This window comes from Molothrus aeneus, chromosome 21 (genome assembly GCF_037042795.1).
Source record: "Molothrus aeneus isolate 106 chromosome 21, BPBGC_Maene_1.0, whole genome shotgun sequence".
NCBI classification, from domain to species: domain Eukaryota; kingdom Metazoa; phylum Chordata; class Aves; order Passeriformes; family Icteridae; genus Molothrus; species Molothrus aeneus.
Genome location: NC_089666.1, coordinates 2,048,663 through 2,067,961, shown reverse-complemented (window position 1 = coordinate 2,067,961; position 19,299 = coordinate 2,048,663). Strand labels below are relative to the sequence as shown.

The window sequence follows — 19,299 nt, the reverse complement described above, 5'->3', positions numbered from 1 at the left end:
GTCTGCACCCCAAAACAGGTGTGACACCCCGGGGGATGCTGGGAATTGGAGTCTGCACCCCAAACCCGGGGTGTGACACCCCAGGAGCGGTGTCCCTGTGACCCTGCAGGAGCAGCATCCCATTTCTGGGAGGTTTGAATAATTCAGACCAAAACTGTGAATTCACCAGCAAAGCTGGAGCTGCTCCTTTCCCTCAGCCCCAGGAGCTGCTCCAAACATCCCAACCTGGAGAAAGCCGCTGGTGAAAATAGCAGGGAAAAAAAGAAGATCCACCTCTAAAAAATCCCATTTTCCTGGGATTTGGAGTAGAAATCAGGAATACCAACCAGGGTCCCACAGGGTTGGGAAGAGAACACCTCGCTCCTGGTGGAACTGGAGGCAAAAATATCAGACACAAGAAGATCCACCCCTAAAAACAATTCCCATTTTCTTAGGATTTGGACTAAAAATCAGAAATACAAATCAGGGTCCCATGGTGTTGGGAATAGAACACCTTGCTCCTGATGGATCTAGAGGTAAACAAAATGCACTTGTTTTGGAGTAAAGAGGAAGATTCACCCCTAAAAAATCCCATTTTCCTGGGATTTGGAGTAGAACTCAGGAATACAAACCAGGGTCCCAGGGGGTGGGAACAGAACACCTTGTTCCTGGTGGATCTGAGATCTGGAGGTAAAAATATCAGAGAGAAGGATTCATCCCTAAAAAAAATTCCCATTTTCTTAGGATTTGGACTAAAAATCAAGAATACAAACCAGGGTCCTATGGGGTGGGAAAAGAACACCTTGTTCCTGGTGGATCTGGAGGTAAAAAAATGCACTTGTTTTGGAGAAAAGAGGAAGATCCACCCCTAAAAAATCCCATTTTCCTGGGATTTGGAGTAGAAATCAGGAATACAAACCAGGGTCCCAGGGGGTGGGAAGAGAACACCTTGTTCGTGGTCGATCTGGAGGTAAAAATATCATTGAGAAGAAAAGGATTCATCCCTAAAAAATCCCATTTTCTTAGGATTTGGAATAAATATCAGGAATACAAACTAGGGTCCCATGGGGTGGGAAGAGAACACCTTGTTCCTGGTGGATCTGGAGGTAAAAATATCAGAGATGAGAAGATCCACCCCTAAAAATCCAATTTTTTTAGGATTTGGACTAAAAATCAGAAATACAAACCAGGGTCCCATGGGGTGGGAAGAGAACACCTTACTCCTGGTGGAACTGGGATCTGGAGGTTAAAATATCATTGAGAAGAAAAGAATTCATCCCTAAAAAAATCCCATTTTCCTGGGATTTGGAGAAGAAATCAGGAATACAAACCAGACTTGCTCCTGGTGGATCTGTCCCCATCCTGTCTCCTGGGAGCTCCAAACCCTCAGTTTTGGGATTTCAGGCTCAGGATCCCTCCCCCATTCCCTGTTCCCAGCCAATCCCAGGATTCCCAGACCCTCCCAGCCCTGGGAGCTCTGGGCTGGGAAAACACTCCATGAAGGGGAATTAATAAATGAATGATAAATGAGTAATAAATGAATAATAAAGGATGGAGCCTGAGCTGTTCTTTACAGCCTTTATTGCAGGTGCACAGGTAACCCTGGCACAGGTGTGAGGGTCACTCTGGGGTCACTCTGGGGTCACTCCGGGGTCACTCTGGGGTCACTCTGGGGTCACTCCGGGGTCACTCCGGGGTCACTCAGCCCTCAGGCAGTCGCTGCCTTCTGCTTGTAGGTCGCCATCATCTTCTTGATCTCAGCGATGGCTTTGCCAGGGTTCAGCCCCTGTGGGAGAGGCTGCTCAGAGCCTGGGGGGGCTGCAGCACCTCCCTTCCCTTCCCTTCCCTTCCCTTCCCAAACCTTCCCTTCCCTTCCCTTCCCAAACCTTCCCTTCCCTTCCCTTCCCTTCCCAAACCTTCCCTTCCCTTCCCTTCCCTTCCCTTCCCTTCCCTTCCCTTCCCTTCCCTTCCCTTCCCTTCCCTTCCCTTCCCTTCCCTTCCCTTCCCTTCCCAAACCTTCCCAAACCTTCCCTTCCTTCTTCCTCCTTCTCCTCCCTTCCCTCCTCCTCATCCCCTACTGAACTCCCAAACCTGTTGCTGTTCCACCTTTTTTCCCCCAAAACCTGGAACTCTCTTTCCTTTCAAACCCCAGCAGGTCACAGGATGGGTTACAGTTGTAATAAACTCCCAAATCTGTTGTTATTCCACCTTTCCCCCCCCCCAAAAAAAAGCTGGGATTCAGCTGGTTCTGTCACTTTTTAAAAGCTGGGAGGTCACAGGATGGACCCAAGCCACAGCAAACTCACAAATCTGCTGCTACCCCACCTCTTCTCCCCCTAAAACCTGGAGTTGAGCTGGTTCTGTCCTTCCTATAAACACTGGGAGGTCACAGGTGGGATTCAAACCACAATAAAATCACAAATGAGTTGTTACTCATAGAAATACTTGGTCCAGGAGGTGCTCAGCACCCCATTTTGCCAAAAAACCCCTGGAGTTCAGCCAGATATTCTCCTTCCTTTCAAACCCTGGGAGGTCACAGGCTGGATGTGACCTCAAAGTGACAGCAAACTCCCAAATCTGCAGCTACTCCACCTTTTTTCCCCCAAACCCTGGAATTCAGCTGATATTGTCCTTCCTCTCTGCACTGAGCAGGTGCTCAGCATCCCTTTTTTCCCTAAAAGCTGGAGTTGAGCTGATTCTGTCCTTCCTTCCAACCCCTGGGAGGTCACAGGATGGATCCAAGTGACAGCAAACTCCCAAATCTGCTGCTACCCCACTTTTTTTATCCCCTGAAAGCTGGAATTTGGCTGCTATTGTCCTTCCTTTCTGTGCTGGGAGACTGCAGGACAGATTTAAACTGTAGCAAATTCACAAATGTGCTGCTACTCATTAAAATATTTGTTACAGGAGCTCCTCAACAACTTTTTTCCCTAAAAATCCCTGACATGAACCCTCCTTTCCAGCCCAGGGAGGCTCAGGACACCTGGGCCAGCTCTGACTCCAGCCAGGCTGGGAATTCCAGAGGGTCCAAGTGCAGCTCTGCCCCATCCCAGCCTCAGTTTGGGGACAAACTGGGAATTCCAGAGGGTCCAGGCCCATCCCAGCCTCAGTTTGGGGACAAACTGGGAATTCCAGAGGGTCCAGGCCCATCCCAGCCTCAGTTTGGGGACAAACTGGGAATTCCAGAGGGTCCAGGCCCATCCCAGCCTCAGTTTTGGGGCAGAGTGGGAATTCCAGGGGGTCCAGGTGCAGCTCTGGCCCATCCCAGCCTCAGTTTCCCTGGGAAGAGCCCAGCCTGGAGCAGGACACGGAGCTGGAGCTCCCCTCCTGCCCCTGGAGCCAAACTGTCCCTGGGAGCTGGGCTTTGATGGGGATCAAAGGGAGATTCAGGACAGAATTCCAGGTTTTTATGGGTGTCTGGATTTCCAGAGGCAGCCTGGGAACAGCCTGACTCCAGGGCTGTGGGGTTTTCCTGCTCTGGGATGATGAAAGCTCTGGGGTCGAGCCCTGACAGGGAGCAGTGAGGCTGGGGAGAGGCACAGCCACACTGGGAAAGCTCCCTCTGTTCTGCACAGGAAGGGCTCAGAAATTCCCTGGAGAGCTCAGAAATTCCCTGGAGTGCTCAGAAATTCCCTGGAGAGCTCAGAAATTCCCTGGAGAGCTCAGAAATTCCCTGGAGTGCTCAGAAATTCCCTGGAGCTCTCCTGGCAGGCCCTGCTCCCAAATCCTGGGGTCAGAGGAGGAAAAGCTGAACCCAGCACTGGCTCTGCTGGGAGCTCTGGGTGTCCCCAAAACAGGGAAGTCTGGGGAAAGCTGGGACCTGAAAGGATCTTTTCCTATGGAAACCATCAGGAATTCCAGAAAAGAGATGGAAAAGGGATGGGGAGACCTCAGTGTGGCCTTGCTGCAGCTCAGGGGGAGCTGGGAAAAGGAGGGATGGGGACAGGCAGTGACAGTTCAAGGGGACGTGGTTTGAAGTGACAGAGGGGAGGTCTGGCTGGGATATTGGGGTAAATCCCTCCCTGTGAGGGAGGAGAGGCCCTGGGATGGAGCTCCCAGAGAAGCTGTGGCTGCTCCAGCCCTGGAGGTGTCCAAGGCCAGCTTGGATGGGGCTGCAGGAGCACCCTGGGACAGTGGAGGGCGTCCCTGCCATGGGGTGAGAGAACTTTAAGGTCCTTTCCAACCCAAACCACTCCAGGAGTCCCCGTGCTGCTTTGGGTGGGAAATTGGGATAAACCTTCCCTGTGAGGGAGGAGAGGCCCTGGGATGGAATTCCCAGAGGCTGTGGCTGTCCCTGATCCCTGGCAGTGCCCAGGCCTGGCTGGGGGCCAGCACAATGTCCTGGTGCCATGGCAGGGCTGGCACTGCCACTGTGACCTGACTGCTCCCTCCATGCCAGGCTGTGCCCCGTGTCCCCTCCATGCCAGGCTGTGCCCCATGCCCTGTGTCCACACATGCCAGGCTGTGCCCCATGCCCTGTGTCCATCCATGCCAGGCTGTGCCCCATGCCCTGTGTCCACACATGCCAGGCTGTGCCCCATGCCCTGTGTCCCCTCCATGCCAGGCTGTGCCCCATGCCCTGTGTCCACACATGCCAGGCTGTGCCCCATGCCCTGTGTCCATCCATGCCAGGCTGTGCCCCATGCCCTGTGTCCCCTCCATGCCAGGCTGTGCCCCATGCCCTGTGTCCCCTCCATGCCAGGCTGTGCCCCATGCCCTGTGTCCCCTCCATGCCCCAGTGACTTGTGTGCCCTCCATGCCAGCCTGTGCCCTATGTCCCCCCATGCCAGGCTGTGTCCCCCTGTGCCAGCCCATGCCCCGTGTCCCCTCCATGCCAGGCTGTGCCCCATGCCCTGTGTCCATACATGCCAGCCCATGCCCCGTGTCTCCTCCGTGCCAGGCTGTGCCCCATGCCCTGTGTCCACCCATGCCAGGCTGTGCTCCATGTCCCCCCATGCCAGGGTGTGACACTGCTCCAGTGACTCGTGTCCCCTCCCTGCCAGGCCATGCCCCATGTCTCCTCCATGCCAGGCTGTGCCAGCCCATGTCCTTTGTCCCCTCCATGCCAGGCTGTGACACTGCCCCGGTGACTTGTGTGCCCTACATGCCAGGCTGTGCCCTATGTCCCCCCCATGCCAGGCCATGTTCCCTCCATGCCAGCCTGTGCCCTGCGTGCCCCCATGCCAGGCTGTGTCCCCCTGTGCCAGCCCATGCCCCGTGTCCCCTCCATGCCATGCTGTGCTCCATGTCCCCTCCATGCCAGGGTGTGACACTGCCCCGGTGATTTGTGTCCCCTCCCTCCCAGCCAGGCCATGCCCCATGTCTCCTCCATGCCAGGCTGTGTCCCCTTATGTCACCTCCATGCTGTGCCCTGTGTCCCCCCATGCCAGGCCATGTCCCCTCCATGCCAGCCCCTATCCCCCATGCCCCATGTCCCTCCAAGCCAGGCCGTGACCTGTTGTCCCCCCTGTGTCCCCCCATGTCCCCGTGTCCCCGCTGTCCCCCATACCTTGGGGCAGGTGCGGGTGCAGTTCATGATGGTGTGGCAGCGGTACAGCGAGAACGGGTCCTGCAGCTGCGCCAGGCGCTCCTCCGTGAACTCATCCCGGGAATCGATCATCCAGCGGTAAGCCTGGGGACAGGGACACTGCTGGGACACTGCTGGGACACTGCTGGGGACGCTGCTGGGACACTGCTGGGACACTGCTGGGACAGGGACACTGCTGGGACACTGCTGGGACACTGCTGGGACAGGGACACTGCTGGGACACTGCTGGGGATGGGGACACTGCTGGGACACTGCTGGGACAGGGACACTGCTGGGACACTGCTGGGGATGGGGACACTGCTGGGACACTGCTGGGACAGGGACACTGCTGGGACACTGCTGGGACAGGGACAGGGACACTGCTGGGACACTGCTGGGGATGGGGACACTGCTGGGGACAGGGACACTGCTGGGACACTGCTGGGACACTGCTGGGACAGGGACACTGCTGGGACACTGCTGGGGATGGGGACACTGCTGGGACACTGCTGGGACAGGGACACTGCTGGGACACTGCTGGGAGCAGGCTGGTGACATTGGTGCCTGAGGATTTTCTATTCTGTATTTCTCAGATCCTGTGCTGCATTAGTGCCCAACTCCACACTCCACACAGTGCCAGCTGCTGTTCTCCCATTCTGCTCAGACACAACAACTGCTCTGGGCCTGAAACTCAAGGACACCCTCCAGCCTCAGGCCCCAAAAAGTACAAACAAAATGAGCTGGGGGGCAGCAAACTGGGGGTAAATGACTTCATCACCTGAAGCTGTAATTGGAGCATGAACCCCTGATATGCAAATGGGGTTAAAAATTTATAATTGTCTGAAAAATTCGTGCCCATCGTCCATTTTGGGTGTAGCCTCAGAGGTTTCTGACTGCCCAAGGTGTGCCTACTGAAGCCTTTAATAAACACTCACTTTATCCTCTTAACCCTGCGTGGCCTCTGCTCTAGGCAGCCACTCCAAGGCACCAACACCGGCCAGGTGACACTGACGCTGGCAGGTGACGCTGGCAGGTGACACTGGCAGGTGACAAAGTGTCTGTCCTCACCTGCATGAGCACGGCAGGGCCCAGGTACTTGTCCCCGTTCCACCAGTAGCTGGGACAGCTGGTGCTGCAGCAGGCACACAGGATGCACTCGTAGAGCCCGTCCTGCGAGGGAGGGGACACGGCACGCTGTCACCACGGGGCTGGTGACACAGGGGATCCACCCCTGTCCCCACGGAGCAGCTCCTGTGTGAGGCAGCAATTCCTGAGGGGAACAATCCTGACCCTCCCAGACCGGGGCCAGGAGCTGCCCCACATGGTCCTTGTGGCCCCCCGATGGTCCTTGTGGGCCCCCCATGGTCCTCGTGGTCCCCCCCATGTTCCTTGTGGGCCCCCCATGGTCCTTGTGGTCCCTCCAAGGTCCTTGTGGGCCCCCCATGGTCCTTGTGGTCCCTCCATGGTCCTCGTGGCCCCCCCAGGCTCCCTCCATGGTCCTTGTGGTCCCCCATGGTCCTTGTGGTCCCCCCATGGTCCTGGTGGTCCCCCCCATGGTCCTTGTGGTCCCCCCATGGTCCTTGTGGTCCCCCCAGGCTCCCTCCAGGGTCCTTGTGGTCCCCCCATGGTCCTTGTGGTCCCCCCATGGTCCTGGTGGTCCCCCCCATGGTCCTTGTGGTCCCCCCAGGCTCCCTCCAGGGTCCTTGTGGTCCCCCCATGGTCCTTGTGGTCCCCCCAGGCTCCCTCCAGGGTCCTTGTGGTCCCCCCCAGGTTCCTTGTGGGCCCCCCAGGGTCCTTGTGGCCCCCTTCCAGCTCAGGGTATTCATTCCATGGTTCCAGGAGCCACACAATGAACCAGGATCTGGGGCAGCAGGGGAAGGAAAAGGGGCCTGGAGAGGAAAGGGGAGCTGCTGGGTTCTCCTGCACCCCTGCCTTGGGCTCCTGCACTCCTCCCCATGGGCTCCTGCTCTCCCACCTTGGTTCCCCTGCACTCCCAGGGCTCTCTTGCACTCCCATCTCAGGTTCCTGCACTCCCACCTTGGTTCTGCACTCCCAATTTGGGCTCTCCTGCACTCCCACCTTGGTTCCCCTGCACTCCCACCTTGGTTCCCCTGCACTTCTTGGGTTCCTGCACTCCCACCTCAGACTCTCCTGCACTCCCACCTTGGGCTCTCCCACCTTGGTTCCCCTGCACTCCCAGCTCCTCCCAGCCCATCCCAGCCAGGACAGGCAGGGATTTGTCCCCAGTGGACAATCCCAGGTGTGCTGAGCAGGAAGGGAGGGCAGAGTCTGCCTGGCAGCCCTGGGTGCAGCCTGTCCTTGAGGGCACCTGGCACGTCCTGGATCGTTTCCCCCCTGGATCACTTCCCTGTTTTTATGGGCAGGTTTATTCCAGGCACAGGAGGAGCTGAGTTCTATGTGGAAGTGATCCAGGCAGTTCTGCTCATTCCTGCTGGGATGAGGAGCTGATTTCTCATCCTGGACAGGAAACTGAGGAGCTCAGGGTCCCTCAAGCCTCCCTTGGCCCAGCAACTTCTCCCAGACAGAGACAGAGCCCAACCTGGCTTAATTCACATTCCTGAAAGTTATTTTGGGATAAAAGTTTGAGTTCAGGGAGATTCCTGGTGCCAGAATTCCCAGCAGCTCCTAACAAGCCTTTGGGAAGAGCTGCCAGCCCCGAGGGCAGAGCTCCCTCTCCTCACTCCAAATCTCATTTTTAACTGCACCTCTCCAAAGGATCGAGGATTCAAAGGAATTTTTCAGCCAAATCCAAGATTCTCCTGCACACAGGCTGATCCCAAAGGGAGAGGAATTCCAGCAGAGGGATCAAGAGCTGTTTTCCAGGTGGGGCTTTTGAGTTTCCTTGTTCCCACCTGGCTGAGGAGGGGACTCCCAGGGCAGGGAAAGTCCCTTCAGAGCTCACAGGGATCAGAGAAGCTGCAAGTGCTGCCTCTGGACAGAGATTCCTGCAGCCTGTCCAGCCCTGGGGCTGCTCGGGTGTCACACCAGGGGCTATTATTATGGGATGTCAGCTTGCAGACACCTGCAGTGTTTCCCTGAACCCCTCTGCTCAGCCTCCCTTCCTGCTGCTCACATCCACCTCTCCCTCCCAAAATGGGGATTTGGTGCCTCCCCAGTGGAGCAGGGACAGGCTGAGCTCGGAATCCTGGAATGATGGATCCATCCTGGCAGCTCAGAGGAAAAACCCCTAATCCCTGTGGCAGCCATGGAAATCCACCCTTGGCCACACCATCAGCCTTGTAAAGAGCTGTTCCTCCTCCACCCTCAAAAACTTCCCCTCAAAATCCCCCCTGCTCAAGACAGACACCCCAAATCTTGCACTTGAGCTTCTCCCAGGAGCCTTCCATGCTGCAAAAGCCCAGCGAGGTGGGAGCACAGCCCTCTCCCCACTGGAATGCTCCAGCCTGGAGCCTGCAGAGTGCTCCCAGCAGCAGGAATTCCACAGGGGAATGGGATGGGGGGCAATGGGATCAGAGCCCCCCTGGCAAGCCCAGCTCCCTGTGCTGAGCTGTGGGGCTGTGTCCCACCCTGTGGGATGGGGTGTGGGACTGGGAGGGGGCTGAGGGCTCAGCTGTGACCCTGGGCTGCTCTGGGAGGGTTTCAGCACTGAAGCTGCAGTTCTGACCAGTTTCTGGCGGTCCTCTATGGACTGCAGGTACTGCTGCTTGCCCTCCTTGGACTCGTCCTTCTTCTTCAGGTAGGGCTCGATGGATTTGTACTGGGCATAGAAGTTACTCAGGTCCTGGGGCAGGAAAAGCACAGGGATCTGGTTATGGGGCTGAGGAGAATCAGGGAATATCCCCACCCCCAAATCCCACCCCTGCTGTCCACGCCGTGGGGCCCTGACCCCTCCCTTCGGCCCCACCCTCGGGGGCACAGCCTCTTCCCAAAATCCCACCTAAATCCCCTCCTGGCACAGCTTCACCTCCAATTCACACCTCAGCACCCGAGCAGGAGGTGCCATTCCCTCCCCAAAGCTGCCACATTCCAGGCCAGCACACATTGAGTCACCGGGACCCACCCAAGTGACACCTGGCCCTGGTGGCAGCTGCCACGCCCTGCGCCCAGCCCAGGCTGTCCCCTGGCCAATGCCAGCCCTGCACTCACCGGGACCAGGTCCTTCACCACGTACATGTGGGGCAGGGGGTAGATTTTGGTGACTTTGCTGAGGTCACTGTCGATTTTTTTGATGCAGGCCAGGGTGTTGCCCCCAGCGATGTTCATGGCACAGGAGCCGCAGATCCCTGAGGGGGAAAAGCAGAGCCAAGCGTGGGATTCTCCCTCCTGGCCCCCAAAAAATCCCCCTGGGTTGTCCTGGGGAAACTCTGCTTGGCTCTTCCCAATCCACCAGGATCCCAAAAAAAAACTCTTCCCAACCTGACAGGGTCTTGGAAAACCCCTTCCCAACCCACCGGGGTCCCCACCTGTCCCAGAAAACCTCATGGAAAGGCCCTTCCCAACCTGCTGGGATCCTCACAAATCCCAAAAAGTCTCTTCTCACTACACCAGGGTCCTCACCTGTCCCAGAAAACCTCGTCACAGGTTCTGGAAAAGCCTCTTGACACTCCCCTAGAGTGGCCTCACACCACTCTATCAGCCTCACCCATCCCCAAAAACCCTTCTTGTTCTATCAGTGTCCTCACCTGTCCTGGAAAACCTCTTCCCAATCCACCAGATTCCCAAAAAACTCCTCCCACTCCACCAGGGTCTTCATCCATCCCACAAATGCCCCAAATGAGGAGAAGATCAGAATTCACCACTGGGGCTGAAAGTTTTTTAACTTCAGCAGGGATCAAACATGGGAGCTGCTTTCATCAGCACCAAAACCCCTTTTTCCATGGGGCAGCTCCTTCCCCAGCAGCAAATGAGGGGGGCTTGGGTGTGATTTGGGGAGGGGAGAACATCCAGCTCTGCTCTCGGGTTTGGGGCACGAGGTGGGAGCCGAGAGAGGCATGAAATAAATAAAAAAATCAAAACCACAACCAAAAATGGCATTAAAACATGGGGAACTGCTGCAGCCTCCTCAGCCAGAGAATCCCAGGGCTGGCAGGGATGGGAGGGACCTCTGGGAATCTTCCAGCCCAGCCCTGGAGCAGGTGAGGTAGCACTGGAATGTGTCCAGGGGGGTTTGGGACCTCCCTGGGCTCTGTCCAACCTTTTTTGCCCCTAAAAGCCCCGACTGAGCCTGGTCTTGTCCTTCCTTTCTGTGCTGGGAGGTCACAGGATGGATCCAAGCTGGAGTAAACCAGCTACTCATGGGATTAGCAGTCAGAGGAGGTGCTCAGCATCTCTTTTTCCCCCTAAAACCTGAATCCAGGCTGACACTGCCCTTCCTTTCACAGCCTTGGAGGTCACAGGATGGATCCAAGTGACAGCAAACTCACAAACCTCACTCCACCCTTTTTCCCTCTAAAAGTGGGAGCTGGAATTCCACTCCAGGAAAAGAACTTTTTTTTTTCCCAAAGGTTCAGCAGGAATTTTTGTGTTTTAATGGAATTTTAGTGTTTTAATTTGTGGCTGCTGCTCCTTGTCCTGTCTCTGGGCACCACTGGGAAGGGTCTGGCACCATCCCCTGGCACCCCCTGGAAATATTTCTAGGGATTGATGGGATCCCCTCTCAGCCTCCCCATCTCTGCAACAAACAGGCCCAGCTCCCACAGCCTCTCCTCACAGAAGGGGAATAAAATGCCCCAAATCATCCCTGAAATTCAGGAATGTAACCCCATTCCCCCCTCCCCTCGTGCCCATTCCCAGGGCACAAACTGCCCTCCCAAAGGTGACAGGAGGCAGCAGGGGCACAAAAATAGCCCAACAATGAAATGTTGGGGATTGAAATGACCCCTCTGAGGGTGTCCCTGGACTGCCACGAGGTTCCTCCCACTGCAGAAAGGCTCCCAGGCATTTTCCAGCCAGCTGGGAGGGGAGCAGGGCCTGCAGCAGGAATGTGGGACTGGGGGAGCCACAGAGGGGCAGGATGGAACCAGCCCAGCCTGAAAACCCGTCCTGTGCAGGGAAAATATTCAGGGCAAGAGTTGTGGCTGTCTGGGAGCCCCAGCCCGTGTGGAATTCCTGCCCTGTCGTGCAGATTCCAGAGGAAAAGGTGCCTCAGGAGTGCTGCTTTCCATTCCCACCCCAGACAAAACAGCCCCAGGCACTGCCTGCCCTGAGACTGCCCCTGCCTGCAGACCCACCTCGGTAATGCAGAGTCATCCCAGCCTGGAATGCAACCCCACAGCTCAGCAGGACCAAAATCCAGAGTCATCCCAGCCTGGAATGCACTCACATAGCTCAGCAAAACCCAAAATCCAGAGTTATTCCAGCCTGGAATGCACTCACATAGCTCAGTAAAACCCAAAATCCAGAGTCATCCCAGCCTGGAATGCACTCCCACAGCCCAGCAGGACCCTAAATCCAGAGCCATCCCAGCCTGGAATGCACTCCCACAGCCCAGTGTGACCCTAAATCCAGAGTCATCCCAGCCAGGAATGCACTCCCACAGCCCAGTGTGACCCTAAATCCAGAGCCATTCCAGCCAGGAATGCACTCCCACAGCCCAGTGTGACCCTAAATCCAGAGCCATTCCAGCCAGGAATGCACTCCCACAGCCCAGTGTGACCCTAAATCCAGAGCCATTCCAGCCAGGAATGCACTCCCACAGCCCAGTGTGACCCGTGACTCAGGAGTTTTTCCCAGGGGAAGTCTGTGAGCAGCCCCAAACCAGATCTGGGAGCAGCCACAACCCCAAATCACCGGTGCCCTTTTCCTCAATCCATCCCTGCCCTCGGCCAAAGGGCCAAGGAGAAGATTCCTGGAGCTGTTCCTCGAAGTCCCCAGTGCTCTCTCCCAGTTCACCCAGTCTGATTCCCACAGCAGCACTGGCACAGCCCCCACTGCTCCCACTCCAGCCCTGCCCTCTCAGCCTCGCTGCTGGAATCTCTCCCTGATCTCCCCACGCACTGGGAGGCGGCAGAAGAACCAGACTGGGAGAGAAACTGGAACAACTGGGAGCTGTGGAAGGAATTACTGGAGCTGGCAGCTCAGAACTGTGTCATTACACCCTGGGAGCACCAACTCCAGCTTTACTCCCTGGTTCATTTGGGTGTTTTATCCCCATGGGTTGGAGGAGGCAGTTCTGAGCAGTTTTACTCCTTGGTTCACTCGGGTGTTTTATCCCCAGGGGTGTGAGAGGAGAGGTTCTGAGGAGTTTTACTCCTTGGTGTTTTATCCCCATGGGTGTGAGAGGAGGGGTTCTGAGGAGTTTTACTCCTTGGTGTTTTATCCCCATGGGTGTGAGAGGAGAGGTTCTGAGGAGTTTTACTCCTTGGTGTTTTATCCCCATGGGTGTGAGAGGAGGGGTTCTGAGGAGTTTTACTCCTTGGTGTTTTATCCCCATGGGTGTGAGAGGAGAGGCTCTGAGGAGTTTTACTCCTTGGTGTTTTATCCCCATGGGTGTGAGAGGAGAGGTTCTGAGGAGTTTTACTCCTTGGTGTTTTATCCCCAGAGATGGGAGGAGAGGGGTTCTGAGCAGTTTTAGTCCCTGGTTTATTTGGGTGCTTTATCCCCATGGGTGAAAGAGGAGAGGTTCTGAGGAGTTTTACTCCTTGGTGTTTTATCCCCAGGGGTGCAGGAGAGGGGTTCAGAGCAGTTTTCCTCCCTGGTTTATTTGGGTGTTTTACCCCCACAGGTGCAGGAGAGGGGTTCAGAGCAGTTTTCCTCCCTGGTTTATTTGGGTGTTTTATCCCCACGGGTGGAGGAGAGGGGTTCAGAGCAGTTTTCCTCCCTGGCTCACTTGGGTATTCCATCCCCACAGGTGCAGGAGAGGGGTTCAGAGCAGTTTTCCTCCCTGGCTCACTTGGGTGTTTTATCCCCAGGGATGTGAGGGGAGGGGTTCTGAGCTCCTGGGGCTCCCACACTCAGCACACACAGCACTCCAAGGCCATTCCAGGTGGGAATGTGCTGTCCTTACCCTCCCTGCAGGACCTGCGGAAGGTCAGCGTGGAGTCCATCTCGTTCTTGATCTTGATCAGGGCATCGAGCACCATGGGCCCACACCTGTGGCACAAATCCCAAATCAGAGCCCCCAGTGCAGGGCCTGACCCCTGCACCCACACTCAGCAGCACCTAAAAGGGTTTTTAACAATTCCCATGAATTCTGTGTGAATCCCAGGGATCAAACAGGGATCTCTGAGCAGCAGGGCAGCCCAGGGGCAGGGTGGGTCAGACTCTTGTGACCACTGAGTGACCTCTCCTCAGGGTCAGGTTGTGACAGCCCTGCCTGGCCCTGTGAGTCACGAGGGACACAGGACAAACACTGGGGGACAATTTCTGTCATTTTACACCCAGGGCACCACCCAGGCATTGTTCACTGGGGCAAAGCCACCCCAAAACCAGAGCTGTGGCTCCTGTGGGGTTTGAGTAGGGCTGGGTGGGAGTGGCAGCTCCTGGAAGGGTTTGGGGTGGATCCCTCAGGAAGGGTTTGGGATTCCACTGGAGGAGCTCTTGGGAAGGTTTTGGGATGGATCTCTTGGGAAGGGTTTGGGGTGGATTCCACTGGAGGAGCCCATGGGAAGGGTCTGGGGTGGATCCCTCAGGAAGGGTTTGGGGTGGATTCCTCTGGAGGAGCCCTTGGGAAGGGTTTGCGGTGGATCCCTCAGGAAGGGTTTGGGGTGGATCCTTTTTGAGGAGCCCTTGGGAAGGGTTTGGGGTGGATCCTTCTTGAGGAGCCCATGGAAAGGGTTTGGGGTGGGTTCCACTGGAGGGGCTCCTGGGAAGGGTCTGGGGTGAATCCTTCTGGAGAAGCCCTTGGGAAGGGTCTGGGGTGGATCTCTCTGGAGGAGCCCTTGGGAAGGGTTTGGGGTGGATCCCTCAGGAAGGGTTTGGGGTGCATTCCACTGGAGGAGCTTCCTGGGAAGGCTTTGGGATGGATCCCTCCAGAGGAGCCCTTGGGAATGGTTTGGAGTGGATCCCTCGGGAAGGGTCTGGGATGGATCCCTCTGGAGCAGCTCAGGGAAATCCAGGCCCAGCATCCACAGGGAGGTTTCTGAGCCCCTTCCCAGGATCCCAGGGAAGCAGGAGCTGCTCTGAGATGCCACAGCCATGGCAAGGGTGGATAGAGCTCCCACCTTCTCTCCCTGGGAATTGTGAGCTGCACATGGAATTCCCTTCCAGAATGCACAATCCCAGAAGGGGCTGGGCTGGAGGGACCTTCCCATCCCATTCCCAGGGGCAGGGACACCTTCCTCGACCCCAGGTGGCTCCAAGCCCCATCCAGCCTGGCCTGGGATACTTCCACAGCTTCCCTGGGAACTCTGTGCCAGCCTCATGGGGAAGAATTCCTTTCCAATATTCCATCTAAACCTCACACACAGAAGAATTCTCCTTCCCAGCATGCCACCCAAACCTCTCCTCTTTCAGTTCAAACCCCATCCCCTGTCACTGCTCCTGACACCTGCCAGGCCACCACCAGGCCTTGGGAAAAGCTGCTCTCCCTCTTCTGTGGCAGCCCCCAAACTTCCCAAATAAATCAAGTTTATTAAAGCCACCAGCACCTCTGTAACCCATCCCAGAGATGGTCCAGAAATGTGGAAAACCTGCTTTTTCCTGTGGAAAATCTGCGTTTTCCTGGGATAACACCCACAGTGCCTATGGAAAATCTGCTTTATCCTGTGGAAAATTTGCTTAAATCTGTGTTTTCCTGGGATAACACCCACGGTGCCTGTGGAAAATCTGCTGTTTCCTGTGGAAAATCTGCTTAAATCCACTTTTTCCTGGGATAACACCCACAGTGCCTATGGAAAATCTGCTTTTTCCTGGGATAACATCCATGGTGCCTGTGTCTGCTGTTTCCCATGGAAAATCTGCTTAAATCCACTTTTTCCGGGGATGACGCCCATGGTGGCTGTGCCCACAAGGAGCTGCCCTGTGCCAGGGGTGAGCAGCCCCTTCCCAGCCATTCCCTGGAGCTGGGATTGCCCCCCAGCCCCATTCCCAAGGGACACCCACTTGTTCAGGTCCACCTCGTAGGTCTGCATGCGGGGTTTGTCCCCGGCCTTGTCGGGGTCCCATCTGTAGATGGCGAATTTCTTCAGCCGCGGAGCCGCCGCCGCCGTCTGCGCCTGCCGGAGCACCTGGATCCGGGAAAAACAGCCTCAGATCCAGGGAAAAACAGCCTCAGATCCAGGGAAAAACAGCCTCAGATGCCACCCTGGATCCGGGAAAAACAGCCTCAGATCCAGGGAAAAACAGCCTCAGATCCCATCCCAGATCCCACCCTGGATCCAGGGAAAAACAGCCTCAGATCCGGGGAAAAACAGCCTCAGATCCCACCCTGGATCCAGGGAAAAACAGCCTCAGATCCCACCCTGGATCCAGGGAAAAACAGCCTCAGATCCAGGGAAAAACAGCCTCAGATCCCATCCTGGATCCGGGGAAAAACAACCTCAGATCCGGGGAAAAACAGCCTCAGATCCCATCCCAGATCCAGGGAAAAACAGCCTCAGATCCCACCCTGGATCCAGGGAAAAACAGCCTCAGATCCCATCCCAGATCCAGGGAAAAACAGCCTCAGATCCCATCCTGGATCCAGGGAAAAACAGCCTCAGATCCAGGGAAAACAGCCTCAGATCCCACCCTGGATCCAGGGAAAAACAGCCTCAGATCCAGGGAAAAACAGCCTCAGATCCCACCAGGAGGGATCCAGGAAGAGATATAGAGATGGATATGTGTGTATATATAAAAAAAAATTAAATAAATATATATATACACATATACATTAAAAAATATTTAAAAAGATAACAACTACGTATATATTTACACACACCTATACAAAGAAAAATGATATATATGTTTGGAATTACTTGTGGATATATATGTGTATACTGTATGCTGCATGTAGTCACATTATTATTATTATACTGTATGCATTTATATATTATATATTGCATTACATAGATTATATCACACATTGTATATGATATATTTATATATAAATATATAGGCACAAACATGCATATATATGTGCACACACATGTGCACATCGTTTATGGTGTATTTTATTTGTAAATTATATGTATGTGTTTATAAATTATATGTATGCATTTGTATTTTCTACTGACTGTCATTATACTGACATAATTACATGCTGACTTTATTTATATATTGTGTTTAAAATGATAGTCTATGTATTTATTTATACAGTGTATATTAGACATTATGTAGAACACATCATATTTGTATTTATATATATATATACATACACATATATATGTACATATAAACAATGCATTTCATATGGAAGAAATGAATATATTCTATGTATGTCTATAAATTACACGTATTTATAGATGTGTTTGTAAATTGTAAGTATTTGTACATTGGGTTGTATGTGTAATTGCAATAATATAATTATATTTTACATCTATATATCTTTATGCACAGGTTTTATATACATTACTTATATAGAAGTATTTTATGTATAATGTCTGTAGATAAATGTATATACACACATTATATTAATATATTTGTAGATAAATATAAAGCCATAAAAATTACAGATACATACATTTACATAGAGATTTTTATATTTACATATTTTTATATATAGAAAAATTATCAGTATTTTTATATAAAATTTTTAAGCTTTATATAAACATATCCTGGGGCTCCCCCTGCCAGGATCCAGAGCGATATTCCAACCTCAAGCTGCTCCTGGATCCATCAAACCCCAGAGGCTCTCCCTGCCCAGTTGTCCCAGAATTCCCAAGCACATCCTGTTCTTGCTGGGATCACCCTCGGCCCTGCTCCCCCTGCTCTTCCCAGCCTTTTCCTGCAATGTTCCCACTGCTCTTCCCAACCTTTTCCTGCAATGTTCCCACTGCTCTTCCCAACCTTTTCCTGGAGTGCTCTCCCTGCTCTTCCCAACCTTTTCCTGCAATGTTCCCACAGCTCTTCCCAACCTTTTCCTGGAGTACTCCCACTGCTCTTCCCAACCTTTTCCTGGAATGTTCCTCCAGCTCTTCCCAACCTTTTCCTGCAATGTTCCCACTGCTCTTCCCAACCTTTTCCTGGAATGTTCCCACTGCTCTTCCCAACCTTTTCCTGGAGTGCTCTCCCTGCTCTTCCCAACCTTTTCCTGGAATGTTCCCACAGCTCTTCGCAACCTTTTCCTGCAATGTTCCCACTGCTCTTCCCAACCTTTTCCTGCAATGTTCCCACTGCTCTTCCCAACCTTTTCCTGCAATGTTCCCACAGCTCATCCCCATTTTTTCCTGGAGTGCTCTCCCCAACCTTCTCCTGGAATGTTCCCACTGCTCTTCCCAGCCTTTTCCAGGGCTCCACTTCCCTTCCCTGCTCCCCTCTCCCAGAATCACTCCACACTCCTGTTCCCACTGCTCTTCCCAACCTTTTCCTGAACAACTCCTCAAATTTCCTGTTGTCCTTTATATCCCCCAAACCCTTCCCAGACCCAGCTGCTCTCTGCCCTCAGCCCTGCCCTTTTTCCCCTATTTCACTTCCTCTTGGATCTCTCCTGCCCCCTCCCTCCATCCCCTTCTCCTGCTTCTCCTCTCCTCTCCCAAATCCCACAGACCCCTTCCAGCCCCCTCCCTTCTCCCACTGACCCTATTCCTTCGCAAACCCCACATCCCCTCTGCCACTGACCCTATTCCCAAATCCCACAGACCCCATTCCCTCGCACCCCACCCCATTTTCCCATCCACTCTTCCCAGATTTTACCACATCCCAGTCCCCCTCCAGCCCCACCCCGAGCCCTCTGAAACTGTTGCCCCTGCCCACCCCAATTCCTGCACAGCCCCTTCCACACCCCACACACCCCCTCTCCCACCCTTCCCCTCCCCAATTCCCCCTTCCAGACCCCACACACCCTCTCTCCCACCCTTCCCCTCCCCAATTCTCCCTTCCAGACCCCACAGATACTCTCCAGCCCCCTCCCCACAGCTCCTTCCCCCCTTTTGCCTCACCTCCTCCTGCCCCCAGCCCCTTCCCCAGGTCTGCCCTCCTGTCCATCCCTAATTCCCCCAAAATCCACCTCCAGACCCCGCACTCCAGCTCCAGACCCCACACTCCAATTCCAGACCCCAAACTCCAGTTCCAGCTCCCTCCCCACAGCTCCCTCTCCCCCTCAGCTCACCGCCCTTCTCTTCCACCCCCATCCCGGACCCCTGCAGCCCCCGGCCGCCTCTGTCACGCCTCCCCCCGCTCCATTGCCAGCCCCCGCGGCCGCCCCGGCCCCTCACCGTCCGCGGCCCGGCCCGCAGGAGCCGTGCGGGGACTCCGCGCCTCAAGGAGACTCCGACCGCGGCCGCCGCCATCTTGGCGCTGCGCAGTTCCGCCCGCCCCGGAAGCGCTCCCGCCGCCGCCATGTTGCTGCGCTGACGGGAAGGTGCGCCCGCCATTTTGAGTGTGGCGGCGCCCTCAGGAGAGGCGCCATGTTGGGTGTGGCGCGCCCTGTGGAACGGGGGCAGGATGCCCCAAACCCCCTTTTCTTTCCTAAATCCCCCTTTTTCTTTCCTAAATCTCCCTTGTTTTCTCTCCGTTAATTCCCAGCATCGTTGTTTTGCATGGAGGTAGCTGTGTTACTACCCCCTGCCTCAAGTGGACCTGCCCCAACACCAATGGGGTAAATGGTGGGTGCTGGAAAGCAAAGAGTCCCAGAGACATTAAGGTGGGAAAAGCCCTCCAAGGTCCCTCCAGGAGCTTCAAGTCCAAGCTGTGGCTGATCCCCACCTTGTCCCCAGCCCAGAGCACTGAGTGCC

General features: G+C 54.9%; 1 protein-coding gene across 1 annotated transcript; it reads right to left on the bottom strand.

Moving 5' to 3' along the window:
* Positions 1-1,543: 1,543 nt before the first annotated feature.
* SDHB (succinate dehydrogenase complex iron sulfur subunit B) lies at positions 1,544-18,870 on the bottom strand. Its single transcript, XM_066563949.1, has 8 exons — positions 18,781-18,870; positions 15,530-15,654; positions 13,494-13,579; positions 9,635-9,771; positions 9,153-9,269; positions 6,575-6,676; positions 5,489-5,611; positions 1,544-1,765 (listed from the first exon to the last, which is right to left on the bottom strand). Exons 1-8 carry the CDS (start codon positions 18,853-18,855, stop codon positions 1,688-1,690), a joined length of 843 nt encoding a protein of 280 aa, XP_066420046.1. The 5' UTR covers positions 18,856-18,870; the 3' UTR covers positions 1,544-1,687.
* Between the last annotated feature and the right edge of the window lie 429 nt (positions 18,871-19,299).